Consider the following 14,015-nt stretch of genomic DNA (forward strand, 5'->3'; position numbering starts at 1 on the left):
CTGTGCAGAGCACTGGACTGAGCGCTTGGAAAGTACAACTTAGCAACCAAGAGCGGCAATCCCTGCCCACAGCGGGATCACAGTCTAGAAGGGATGATGAGATGGGGGTGGCCCACGGTGGCAGAGGCAGCGGAAAGTGGAGGAAAATCAGGATGGAGTAGAGGCCGTTGGATTGGTCAAGGAGGAGGTCAGTGGAGGGGCCCTTTCCCCGGAGAAAGGGAGTGGAGGCCAGATTGCGGAGAGTCGGGGAGAGAGTTGGAGGAGAGGAAGTGGAGGCAGTGAGGGCAACTCCAGCTGCTATTGCTGCTTCTGTGTGGCCTAGGGAGTCAGAGGATCTGGGTTCTAATCCTGACTCTGCCATTTTTCTGCTGTGTGACCTTGGACAAGTCACTTCACTTTTCTGTGCCTCAGGTATCTCATCAATCAATCAGTCAGTGGCATTTATTGAGAGCTTACTATGTGCAGTGCACTAAGTGCTTGGGAGAGTACCGTACAACAGTCTTAGGTGACAGGTTCCCTGCCCATTACAAGCCTACAGTCTACCGAATTTACAGAGGTTACAGAAGCAGCGTGGCTCAGTGGAAAGAGCCCGGGCTCGGGAGTCAGAGGTCGTGGGTTCTAATCCTAGCTCTGCCACTTATCAGGTGTGTGACTTTGGGCAAGTCACTTAACTTCTCTGTGCCTCTGTTACCTCATCTAGAAAATGGGAGTTAAGACTGTGAGCCCCACGCGGGACAACCTAATTACCTTGTATCTACCCAGCACTTAGAACAGTGCTTGGCACATAGTAAGCACTTAACAAATACCAAAATTATTATTATTATTTTTATTACAGAACTTGGGGATTAAGACTGTGAGACTTAAGTAAGTTCCCTCCCATTAAAGGTGAAGACAGGCCTCTAGAGGGGCTTGCCCTGGGCCTTTCAGGTAGCAGGATGGGACCCCTTAAAATCATGGCCATCCCTCTTTTTACAAGGTGTCTGATCACTCTCCCAAGCGCTTAGTATAGTGCTCTGCACACAGTAAGCATTCAGTAAATACAATTGACTGATTGATATTTACAGGACAGGTTGGCTATATGATTTCTCTCTTCCCCTTTCCTTTGCCTCATTTTAGTCCTCCTGCCGATAGGCCAGGCTGAGGCAGCACGGTCTAATGGAAAGAACACGGGCTGGGGTATCAAAGGACCCGAGTTCTAATCCCAGCTCTGCCACGTCTCTGCTGCGTGACCCTGAGCAAATCACTTCACTTCTCTGTGCCTCGGTTACCTCATCTATAAAAATGGCGATTAAGGCTCTGAGCCCCATGTGGGACATGGACCGTATCCAAACTGATCATCAATAATAATAATAATGTTGGTATTTGTTAAGCGCTTACTATGTGCAGAGCACCATTCTAAGCGCTGGGGTAGATACAGGGTAATCAGTTGTCCCACGTGAGGCTCACAGTTAATCCCCATTTTACAGATGAGGGAACTGAGGCACAGAGAAGTGAAGTGACTTGCCCACAGTCACACAACTGACAAGTGGCAGAGCTGGGATTTGAACCCATGACCCCTGCCTCCCAAGCCCGTGCTCTTTCCACTGAGCCACGCTGCTTCTCAGTAAGCATTCAGTAAATACTTGTATCTACCCGGGTGCTTAGGACGGTGCCTGGCGCATAGTAAGCACTTAACAAATACCATAAAAAAGTTTGGAAATAGTTACCTGTATTTGCATTTCCTTTTGGCGTAGGATGCCACCCATGAAGAGATTCTCTTTAGTTGACATTCTTGTGGGCTTTCCTAAGCAGTGCCAGCTTTGCCTAAGGACTGGAATCTGCAGGTTGTGACTTTCTCAGGCACCAACCCCTGAAACCATGGAATCTTGCTGCAGAAAGATCCTATACCTAGTTTTTCTCACTACCATGTATTTACACAGGAGTTGGGGGTTTTGCTGTTACTTGTAATTTATAAAGGTAATGTGACTCTGGAAGGTACTATCTCTTGGTCTTGTCACATATCTTGTATTGCATTTTTGTCTTTTGTTATTTGAGAAGATGTTTAACTTCTATTTTTCAGGTCCTCAATCACCAGAGTCTTTCCAAAACCTTAGGTTTTGTTAGCAGAAAAGACCTCCTGAACGATAAAGACCTGTTGAGACCTGAATTCTCAGGGGCAAATTAAAAAAGGGATAATCCTCCAGTTGTCCCATGGCTGACTGCTCCTTTAGACCTCCCTAACTGGAAGGACAGAGGGGAATGGAGGGGAGGGACTTTAAATTTACCCAAAGGCCAGCCTCTTAGGTGAGTGTGAGGGAAGCTTGTTCCTCTAGGCTTTCTCACCTTTAAGAAAGCAAGATGGCAGAGGCAAAGAAGTTCCAGCCCCTTCTCTGATCAAGGCTTAAAACCCTCCAGTTCTGCTCAGTGGAGAGAGGATACCTGTGTCCCCATTTGAAAAATTCTCCCTCTGGGCTATCCCACCTCCCTCTTTGGGCCACTCCTTGCTCCTTTTCCTCTTGATGTTTTCTGAAGTTGGGTCAATGAAGAGTAAAACTGCAAATGGCCCCAGACTGGATTCCAAAACTGGGGATTAAATACGCGGCCCCCTCCCCGCTTAGACGGTGAACTCCGTGTGGGACAGACTGTATCCAACCTGTTTATCTTGTATCTACCCCAATGCTTGACACAAAGTAAGCACTTAAATACCACAGCCATTATTATTATTAGCCAGAAATCACCACAAAAAAAAATTCTCAGAGCCTTTCCCAGCCTCACCAGGGCCACAGCCGTGAGTCAACTGCTGGCAATCTGCCCCTTGATGCTACGGGTCTGGTTGCCCGGTTGAAGCAGCAGGCCGTATTTTGAGTTTTTATGGAAAGGCCTGCAGCTCGATTTCTTTCAGGGGCTGGGGCACAAGCCAATCTGTCCACCACCCCAACATAATCTTCCTTCTTATTCCAGGTGCGTTGGCTCCGAGCATCCATGAGGAGCGCCGACATGGCCGCCACGTTCAAGCAACAGAAGGTGGAGGATGTTTATGAAATTGGAGAGGAACTGGGAAGGTAAAAGCTTACTGACTGTGTGTGGAGGGGAATTTAGAATGACAGGTGCAGTGGCGTCTATTTACATTACCTTATTGCGATTTTAATCCAGTTTCCCAGGCCGCCTGCTAACTGCTCCCAGCCCCTGGCCTGCTGTTTAAACAGGAACATTTTCAGAATAAGGTTAATTTTGAACTTCCACTGGAGTTTGGCAAGAATATTTTTGCAAGTTTGCTTTTCTGGAAATTAAAAATTCTGAAGCGGAACTGGCTGAAAGCGTGTGTTTCTGTATTTCGGAGTGTGGGCAGGGAACATGTCTACCTACTCTGTTATATCGTACTCTCCCAAGTGCTTATTACAGTGCTCTGCACACAGTAAGCACTCAATGGATATGATTGATTGATTTTGGAGGCAAGTTCATTACTGGAAAGCAGCATGGCTTAGTGGAAAGAGCACAGGCCTGGGAGTCAGAGGACCTGGGTTCTAATCCCTGTTTATTGTTGAATTGTACTCTCTCAAGTGCATAGTACAGTGCTCTGCAGTCAGCAAGCACTCAATAAATACAGTTGAATTGAATGATTGAATGAATCCCAGTTCTGCCCCTTGTCTACTGTGTGACCTTGGGAAAGTTATTTAACTTCTCTTTGCTTCAGATGCCTCATCTGTAAAATGGTAATTTTCCTACTCTCCTTCCCCCTTAGACTGTGAGCCCAGTGAAGGACAGGGACTGAATCTGACCTGCTTATCTTGGTTCTTCCTGAGTGCTTATTAAGTGATTGGTATGGAGTGACCACTTAACAAATGCCATTATTATTACCGATTATTAAGCCAAATTTCTCTTACTTTTTGGTACATGTCTCATTTCAGTATACAACAGGTACAAGGCAGAATTATGTTCTCCTGATCCTTTTCTCCCACTTCCAGCTTATTACTCTCCATGGTTTCCAGTTTTTTTTTGGCTCATAATTTGAGCGAGAAGTGACGCGATCTTGCCTAGTGCTGGTTTGTATAGAGAAAGCAGATTAGCCGTACCGTGATTGATTTGGTGATCTGAGTCAGTGTCTCTTTAGGGTTTCCAAATTCAGAACACTGAAATGTTTTGAACAGTGACGCATTTTCCAGTATTACAGAAGTTAGACACTCGCTTAGACTGCAGTTTTTTAAGTGCTTAGGGATGTGCATGGCACTTGGTGGGTGCTCGAAAAATTCCGTTATTATTTTCGGGGACATTTTCTCAAGACACCCCCAGTTTTGAAAGACTTGAATGAGATCTCCACGGGCATATGTATGTCACTACACACACCCAAGCCATCATGGCTAAGTGAGTCTCCTCTCCTGCACACACACAATCCAATATGGCAGTCCCCTCTTGGGCCAGAAATCTGGAGTCTGGCCAATCCTGCCGGGGTTTGGGGAAAGTCTATAAGTCCCAAGGGCTCAGGTTGGACCAGCATGAAGCTAAACCTGGTTGTGCTATTAGACTGTAAGATCCACAAGGTCAAGGATTATGTCTTTTACCTTTAATTGTACTGTCTTAAGCACTTGGAGCAGTGATCCGCACACTTTAGGCACTCAATACCACTGATCAATTGATTAGATGATTGGAGTCTGGGAAGGAAGCAAAGCAGCCCATTAAGCAACCTTACAGGCTACTCCCAAATCCATTTCTGGTGACTTCCAGTTTGCCATTACCATGGCGACTGAGGCTGGCTGCTTCTTTGTTTTGGGCCTGGAGCCCTCCCGGACTGGGTAAGCACAGGAACTAGGTCAGACTGGTCCAGACCCCAGGTTTCCAGCCCAGACAAGACACTATGAGCCTGTAATCTATTTATTGATATTGATGTCTGTCTCCCTCTCTAGACTGTAAACTTGTTGTGGGCAAGGAATGTGTCTGTTATATTGTACTCTCCCAAGCTCCTACTACAGTGCTCTGCACACAGTAAACATTCAATAAATACGATTTCCTGATTAAAGGGCTGGAATTGAGTCTGGGTTGGCTTTCAGGAGGTTCTAAAATTGTCGCAGCCCGGGGACCCCATTGACAGCCCTTTCAGCCTTAGCTTTCCAGAACAGAGAGAGTGACGAGGCCATCCAAACCCGGTCTGCCATGACTAGGTGTGGTTTTGTGCCACGGCCCTGCAGGTTCAAGGCCTGCAGAATGGGCATCTGGCCACAATCTGAGAGTTGCCTGCCAGTGTGACTTGAAATGGGACTGTCGGACTAGTGTATAGAGCATGGACCAGGGAGTCAGAAGAACTTGGGTTCTAATCCCAGCTCTGCCACTTGATTGCAGTGCAACCTTGGGGAAGTCACTTCACTTCTCTGTGCCTCAGTTACCTCTTCTTTACAACGGGGATTAATACCGTGGGCCCTACTCCATTAGCTTGAAACTACCCCAGCATTTAGTACAGTGCCTGGCACAGAGTAAGAACTTAACAAATGCCATTAAAAATAAAATCAAATGGTGAGCACCATATGATATGCCTGGGAGAGTACATAGGAGAAAGAGTGTTGCTAATTCATTCAAACGTATTTATTGAGCACTGTACTAAGCACTTGGACTTCAGCAACAAATAGAGATAGTACCTACCCAACAATGGGCTCACAGTCTTCTTTTGTGCTCTCCCAAGCACTTACAGTTCTCTGCACATAGTGAGTGCTCAATAAGTACGATTGATTGATTGATTAAGAGACCTGGTCCTTATCCTTAAGAAGCTTACACTGTAATGGAAGAGACTGACAGACACCAACCATTCACAAAATGCTACATTCAGTTTGTGACAAAAAGTTGCTAAGTAATAGAAAGGTGCCTGGTGGATGGATGTGACCTGGGTTGGTGGAATTTAACCCGGAGGAGGTGAGTTTTCAGGAGTTCACAGAAGATGGGGTGTGCTATGGTCAGGTGGGTTGGAGGGGATGAACAAGGGGCTGTTTGGGGATGACATCTTCTATAACCCAGGAAGTAGATCGTCTGTGGAAGTGGGGCAGGAAATCCTTCTAACCCCGAGATCTCCAGAGCCGTGCTCCGTCTCGATCTCTGCTCCTGGCCCTGTGACCCCAGCACGGAAAACAATCCCTGATTCTCTTTCTCCCAGCGCGGTGCCTGCCAGCTTTCTGGCTTGTGGTCCCAGAGCCCGAGTCGGAAGAACTGGCTGATACCTGAAGTTCTGCATTTCAGCACTTTCAGTTGGCTGGAGGGTATGGCCCGGGGGGTTGCCAGATGCTGCCTGCACCACTTCAAGGAATGATGACAGCATCCAACTCTGGGCTAGCTGTGGCAGGAGAAGTGAATCAGTCTGTTTGTTTGGCGAGAGGATGGTGAAATGCAGTGCAAACTTTACCTAACCCCTCCTGGTGGAATGGTGGAGAAGGAGGGCGAGAGAGGCGTTGGGGCCTTTAGAAATGTTGATGGGAGATGGAATAACCCAGGTGGAGAAGAACTGACACCACTGATTGCACTCACCCTCTTTACTCTTCATGCATTCATTCAATCGTATTTATTGAGCGCTGTGTGCAGAGCACTGTACTGAGCCCTTCGAAACTGCAGTTTGGCAATCGAAACTGCAGTTTGGCAACAAACAGAGACAATCCCTACCCAGAAATGGGCTCACAGTCTAGAAGGGAGGAGACAGACAACAGAACAAAACAAGTAGACAGGCATCAATAGCATCAATAGAGATAAATAGAATTATAGACATATACTCATCATTAATAAATAGAATAATAAATATGTACCTCACTCTTGCAACCGTAAAGAGGCACACTTCGAAATATTTGTATGCTGTCTCTCAGATATACAGCCAACCTCTTTCAGACACATACACATGTCCGCAAACTCACACAAACCCAGTACTAAGGAATCATACTAAGAATCACTTAATTTGCCAATAGTTCAATTGGAAGTCATTCTCTTGAGAAAAAAATCTGTTGAGAAGTGTGATGCCTTTCTGACACCAGGACTTTATTCTGTTTATGCCATCTCCTTGGACTGATGAAGTTTTAACTTGCCAAAATTTACAGACACCATGGGAGGAAGTGAAGATGAGAAAGTAATTTCTGATTTCTGAAGCAGTGTGACCTAGGGAAAAGAATCAGGCCCTGGCTTCTAATCCCAGCTCTGCCATTTGCCTGGCCAAGTCACTTATTGTCCCTGTGCCTCAGTTTCCTCATCCTTAAAGTGAGGATTCAATGCCTATTCCTTTTCCCTCTTAGACTGTGAGTCTCTTGTGGGACAGGGACTGGGTCTGACCTGATTATCTTGTGCCTATCCCAGTGCCTAAGATGGTGTTTGGCACTTACTAAGCGCTTAAACACACTTCTTATTATTTTCAATTTTTATGATTGCATTTTCTCCCCCATTTCTTTAGAGGTGTCCCCAAGTCTGCTCCGGCTGAAGTATCCAAAGACATGGAAAGGTTCATTTTGATGGTTAAGATGGCGTTTTGTGAATACTGCAGCGTGGCTCAGTGGAAAGAGCCTGGGCTTGGGAGTCGGAGGTCAGGGATTCGAATCCCGGCTCTGCCGCTTGCCAGCTGTGTGACTTTGGGCAAGTCACTTCACTTCTCTGGGCCTCAGTTACCTCTTCTGTAAAATGGGGATGAAGACTGTGAGCCCCACGTGGGACAACCTGATTGCCTTGTATCCCCCCAGCGCTTAGAACAGTGCTTGGCACATAGTAAGTGCTTAAAAAATGCCACCATTATAATTACCGTACTTTTACATGGAGGGTTGACTACAATCATAAAAACAGCAGCTGACTTAGTTTTATCAGAAGGCAAATTCCAATGCTTTTTGTCTTGTGAGGGATTTACCACTTCTCTCTCCATTTCATACCCAGGTGAGCTTTCTGACACCTCTTCAGTTGAAAATGGAATTGGGGCCCAGGCCGGGTGCTGCAGAGGGGCAGATGTGGAGGTGGATGTAATCTGAAAGTCCTTTCTCTGCTTTCTCCTCTCCCATCCTCACACACACAAATCCTGGAAGTTAGGTTTTTTTTATGGAGCTTAATGGGGAGATCTCAGAAGCAGATCTCTCAGAAAGGGGCAGTGTGGCCTAGTGAAGAGGGCTTCTGGAGCTCCGGCTTCCTTAGTAATTTGCTGAATGGTCCGGATTAGGTCTGTTCACGTCCGGTGGCTCCATCAGTGAAATGGAGAGCAATCGCTGAGCTCCCTGTAGTGTTTGAAAAGTGCTTAGAGATCTGAGATTTAAGGTGCTTTACATATTCAAGGCCTCCATATGTATCTCTTTGTCTTTCTCTTTGACTGAGCATTGATGGAAGGGGTGACATTAAGCAGCGACTGGAGCACATATTAATAATAATAATTGAGTATGTGTTAAGCGCTTACTCTGTGCCAGGCACTGTACTAAGCGCTGGAGTGGATACAAGCAAAAAGAGTTGGACACAGTCCTTGTCCCACATGGGTCTCACAGTCTTAATCAGGTGTTGTCCGTGGGGGAGTTTATAATCCAAGTTGGGATCCAGGGCCTCTAATCTAGTTAAACAGGTGCTCTTTGAGGGTTATAAGGCCTCTTAAAGAGTGATAGAATAAGTAGCCAAGCTTGCAGGCTGTGGGGAGTGGGAAGTTGTGGTGTGGCAGTGTGAAGCAGGAGGTAGCTTTCTCTGACGCAACCTCTGTGTGTGTGAGTGTGTCTGTTTGTGTATGCCCCCCAGAACGCCCTCAGTGAGAGCCCCCAGAAAAGGGCAGGAGGGAAAATCTTTTATGGTAGAAAAGGGAAAGGGAGGCGAAGGGCTGACAAATATCGAGTGCCACTTTTTGTACTTTTTTAAGACATTTAGTTGCCGGGCCTGACAGGACTTGAAGGAGCTCTGAAGTATTTCCTGTGGTGGTGGTTCTTTTCCCCCAGAGGTAGCCTCTGGGCTGCACTTACAAGCTTCTGGTCTGTCTGCAAATAGTATCCGCAGGACCCTGCCTGGGCGAAGGCGGCTGGCCAGAGGCAGTAGGATCTTGGCTGGCCTCTCCCTCTAGACTGTGGGCAGGGAACGTGTCTACCGACTTTGTTATATTGTACTCTCCCAAGAACTTAATACAGTGCTCCAACAAATACAGTAATAAAGTAATAAATACAGTTTAATACAATAAATACGATTGATTGAGATCTGCTTTCAAGGCCCAGCTCTACCGCTGGCCTGCTGCGTGGCCTTGGGCAAGTCATTTAACCTCTCTGGCCTGTTTTCTCATCTGTAAAATGGGGATAAAATACCTGATCTCCAGAACCTCTTAGATGTGAGCTCCATGTGGGATAGGGACTATGTCCTGTCTGATTGTCTTGTCTGGTGCTTGCCACATACTAAGCACTTATTGTTTTTAGCGAATTTGTTAAGCACTTACTATGTGCCTGCACTGTTCTAAGTGCTGGGGCAGTTGTAAGGTAATCAGGTTGTTTTGTTTTGTTGTCTGTCTCTCCCTTCTAGACTGTGAGTCCGTTGTTGGGTAGGGAGTGTCTCTATCTATTGCCGAATTATACTTTCCAAGCGCTTAGTGTAGTGCTTTGCACACAGTAGCGCTCAATAAATACAATTGAATGAGTGATATAGGCCCTGTCTCACATGGGGTTCACAGTCTTAATCCCCATTTTACAGAAGAGATAACTGAGGCATAGAGAAGTGAAACAATTTGCCCAAAGTCACACAGCAGACAAGCGACGGAGGGAGGGCTAGAACCCAGATCCTTTTGAATCCCAGGCCCATGCCCTATCCCTTAGGCCATGCTGCTTTTCTGCTTATTAAATTACTAGTAAGTTGCCACCTTCGCTTTTGGACCATTTCCTAAAGGGGGGCAGTATCAGGAGTGTTGGGAGGGTATCCGGATGTGTTGGGTCAGAAGGAGGGGGTGGAATGGAAACGGGAGCAGTTTTCCAGAGGCTCTCTTGTCCCCTGATCCAGGAAGTTGGGGAAGTGAGTGTTGAAGGCTGCAGGAGGGAAAGCGCTTCATATTGCTCCTAGGAAAAATTGGGTGAAGTTGGCAGATCACGGATGGAACACCATGAGATGTGGCTACTAATTCCTCAGCTTGCCTTCTGGGCTTTGCAATGGAAGTGAAAGCTAGAAACAGAGTTGAGTGTTAGAAAGAGGGGTTGAAGTTTGTGACTGTCCTGAATTGTGATACTTGCTTGGTGTTTAGAGTTGGCTTTTTCTTTTTGTGGGGTGATGATCAGGCTGGGGGCCTGGCTGTGATTCACCCACAGCAGCCCTACTGGCTTTTTGGCCAATATAGGGCTGGCTGCTCCATGTCCCTCCTCCCCCCAAATTTCTCTTTTGTACATTTCTGCCTGATCCATCGTCATCATTACCATCAATGGTATTTCTTTCTGCAGAGCACTGTACGTGGCTTTAGGAAACAAATACTAAGAGTAGTTTAGTCTGCCCTCATGGAGTTTACAGCCTGAGTCAATTAGATGCATTAGGACCTATGAAGTTTCCAAATTGAGTGATAGATGATACTTAATTCTCTCTGTGGTATTAATGCGGCTGTAAACTCACTGTGGGCAGGGGTTGTCTGCTTATTGTTGTATTGTATTTTCCCAAGTGCTCAGCACAGTGCTCTGCACACAGTAAGCGCTCAAAAAATACAATTGAACGAATGGATGAATTAGGTCTCATTCTGAACTGTCTTTTACCTTTGTTTCAACTCTAACCTTGAATGTAAATGATTCAGGCCTTCTGACCCTAAGAGACCAACTCTCAAATTGCAACCACCCTCTTGGTCTCCCCGAGACTGCAAAAGGAGATGAAACAATAAATGGTACTCATCGAGCATTTACTGTGTGCAGAGTACCGTACTCATCTCCTGGAAGGGTAGTATTAACAATAATTGTGGTATTTAAGTTCTTACTGTGTGCCAGGCACTGTACCAAGCACTGGGGTGGATATAAGCAAATTGGATTGGACACAGTTCTTGTCCTACAAGGGGCTCATAGTCATAATCTCCATTTTACAGTTGAGGTAACTGAGGCACAGAGAAGTGAAGTGACTTGCCCAAGGTCATCCAGCAGGGAAGTGGCGGATCCGGGATTAGAACCCAGGTCCTTCTGACTCCCAGGTCCATGCTCTATCCACTACACCATGCTGCTTCTCATAAGTGCTGTGGGACTGGTAGATTTAGTAGACAAGATCCCTGCCCATCTGGAGCTTACTGTCTTGAGGTGGAGACAGACATTTAAGTACATTGCAGCTAGGGGAAAATCTTAGGTACCTAAATTCTATGGGGCTAAGGGTAGGGTGAATATCAAAGTGTTAAGGGTTATACACCCAAGAGCATAGATGGCAAATAACATGGAGGAAATGAGGAATTAGTCAGAGAAGGTCTCTTTTTCTTTAAAGGTTTTTAAGCAGGTACTATGTGCCAGGCACTGTACTAAATGCTGGGGTAGAGATACAAAGTAATTGGGTTGGACACAGTCCATGTCCCACATGGGGCTCACAGTCTTAATGCTCATTTTACAGATGAGGTAACTGAGGCACAGAAAAGTTCAGTGATATGCCCAAGGTCACACAGCAGACGATTGGCGGAGCAGGGATTAGAACCCAGAGGAGATATGATTTTAGTAGGGCTTTGAAGGTGGGGGTTAACATCTCCATTTTATCTCTGGAAAGAGGCTGGTCCAGGAAGGTGGCTTACCCATAGTCCTCCAAAGAGCTCAGAAAAGATTCCTCTTAGCAAGTTCTAGGAAACCCTCCTTTTTCTCACTCTCAACAAAAAATGTATAAATCACCTTGAAAATGTCTGACCGAGTTTTGAGATACCATCCTCATAAGCCAGATTCTTGAAGATTATATACGTTTACTAAGCTTCTCTTGTTTGCCAAGCACTGTACAAGTACTTGAGAGAGTACAATAGAATTAAGAGATATGACTGTGACCCATAAGGGACTCACAGTCAAGTGTTTCTTAGACTTAACGGACATTATTATGGCCCTTACAGATAGGAGGAAATAATAAAGTATATAAGGATGTGCTGAAAAGCTACAGGGGTGGAGGGAGGTGTGAGTACTCACGGGTGAAGAGTTCTGAAGTTTCAGTTTGTGGGTCTATAAGGTGGGGAGATGAGAAATTTAGCCAGGAAAAGCCTCCTGGGGAAGAAGTGACCTCAGAAGGGTTTTGATGATGGGGAGAGTGGCGATCTGCCGGATAGGAAGTGTGGAGGGAGTTCCAGGCAGGAGGAAGGCCGGGAGCAAGAGGTCTCTCTGGTGGAGAGAGATAAAATGAGGCACAGCGAGTAGGTGGGTTTGAGAGGAGTGAAGTGTGTAAAATTTATTTATAGAACATCCTGTGTTCAAGGTCCTCAGAGTCCACAGGAGAGATTTGCTGCTGAGTTAATGCAAAAGGGGGTGGGGAGGGAGAGAGAGTGTGAGAGAGAGAAAGAGAAAGAGAGCGGTGTGGGCGTGAGTGTTTAGAGGTAGGAGGAGGGACTCAGGGGGTTTCTTTTTATCATCCCTGGGTTCACAGACATGTAGGGGAGTTTATAGCACAGTTGGAGAGCTCCAAGAGTGGGTAGGTCAATTCAGGTGATTGGAGGAAAAGAGAGAAAGGAAGCTCTGTTGAGGTGACTGTTCACCCTTAAAAGTTTGATGAAATGCTGCCCCTGAAAGAGTTAGCAGAGAAGCTGGGAGACCGGCAGCAAGCAGAAGTTAAATCACTCTAGAAAACCAGTTTATTTCTCCCCGTTCTTAAAAATCACCAGAGAAGGGGACTCGACAATTCCCTTCCCCCCGCCTATGGTTCCTCCCCTGGAAGCACATTATTATTATTATCAAGTGCTGTCGAGTCATTTCTGATTCATAGCGACTCTATGGATCTATTTTCTCCAGAACGTCCTGTCTTCTACCATAATCTGTAACCTTTCTAACGGTTCCTCCCTTATTGTTGTTATGGTCACTACCCATCTAACTGCTGTCCATGTTGTCTCTGGACTTTTTCTAGCATTAGTGTCTTCGCCAGAGAATTAGTCCTCCTGATTATGTGTCCAAAATACGCTAATCTAAGTCATTTGGCCTTCCAAAGACCACTTTGGCTTAATTTGCTCCAAAATCCATCTGTTTTTCGGGCAGTCCATGGTATTCGCAGAAGTTTCTCCAACACCACTTTTCAAAAGAGTCGATGTTCTTTCTGTCCTGTTTTTTCACTGTCTAGCTTTAGGATCCATACACTGTCACTAGAAAAACGATAGAACTGACAATTTGTATTTTGGTGGCAATTGTTACATTAACAAATTTCAAGACTTTTTCCAGGCTCTTCATAGTAAGTCTTCCTAACGTTAATCTTTGGCATAGTTCTTGACTACTAGTTCCTCTATTATTGACTATCGATCCCAGGAGAGAAAAATTGTCAACTATTTCAGTCTTCTCTCCATCCACTACCAATGTGTTAAAACTTCCAGTTGTCAAGATCTTTGTTTTCTTGACACTCAAAGGTAGGCCCATCTTTTTGCTCTGTTCCTTAACTTTTATAATAAGCCCTTCAAATCTTCTTCACTTTCTGCTAGTAGGGTGGTAACACCAGCATAACGAAGGTTGTTTATAGTCCTCCCCATTCGTCTTCATCCAATCCGGCTTCTCCTATTATGTATTCGATATGAAGGATGAACAGATAAAACGATAATACATCCTTGCCTTACTAATGGAAACTGATCTGTTCCTCCATATTCTGTTCTTATTGTAGCCTCCTGTTTGGCATACGGCTTCCATATAAATGCAATTAAACGGTCTGGCATGTCCATTTTTCTTAATGGGCTCCAGAGTTTTTCATGATCCACACAGTCAGAGGCCTTACTATAATCAATAAAGCACATGCTGATTTCCTTTTGATATTCTCTTGTCCTTTTAATTTCCAACGGCCATCAGCAATAATATTTCACATCCCTCATCCTTTCTGGAATCCTGTTTGAAGAGTGGGCAATTCGCTTTCCATGTAGGTCTCCATTCGATACTGAATAACTTTTAACCATACCTTTCTGGCATGTGAGATCAAGGAAACTG

General features: G+C 45.6%; 1 protein-coding gene across 1 annotated transcript in view; it reads left to right on the forward strand.

Moving 5' to 3' along the window:
* Positions 1 to 14,015, forward strand: part of DAPK2 (death associated protein kinase 2) — a gene marked incomplete at its 5' end in the record, with an annotated part of 127,318 nt that overhangs the window by 10,290 nt on the left and 103,013 nt on the right. The window contains one exon of the mRNA XM_029065940.2: positions 2,941 to 3,041. Within this exon, the coding sequence (XP_028921773.2) occupies positions 2,941 to 3,041 (101 nt within the window). The remainder of the gene's footprint in view (positions 1 to 2,940; positions 3,042 to 14,015) is intronic.

Source organism: Ornithorhynchus anatinus, chromosome 5 (assembly GCF_004115215.2).
Source record: "Ornithorhynchus anatinus isolate Pmale09 chromosome 5, mOrnAna1.pri.v4, whole genome shotgun sequence".
NCBI lineage: Eukaryota > Metazoa > Chordata > Mammalia > Monotremata > Ornithorhynchidae > Ornithorhynchus > Ornithorhynchus anatinus.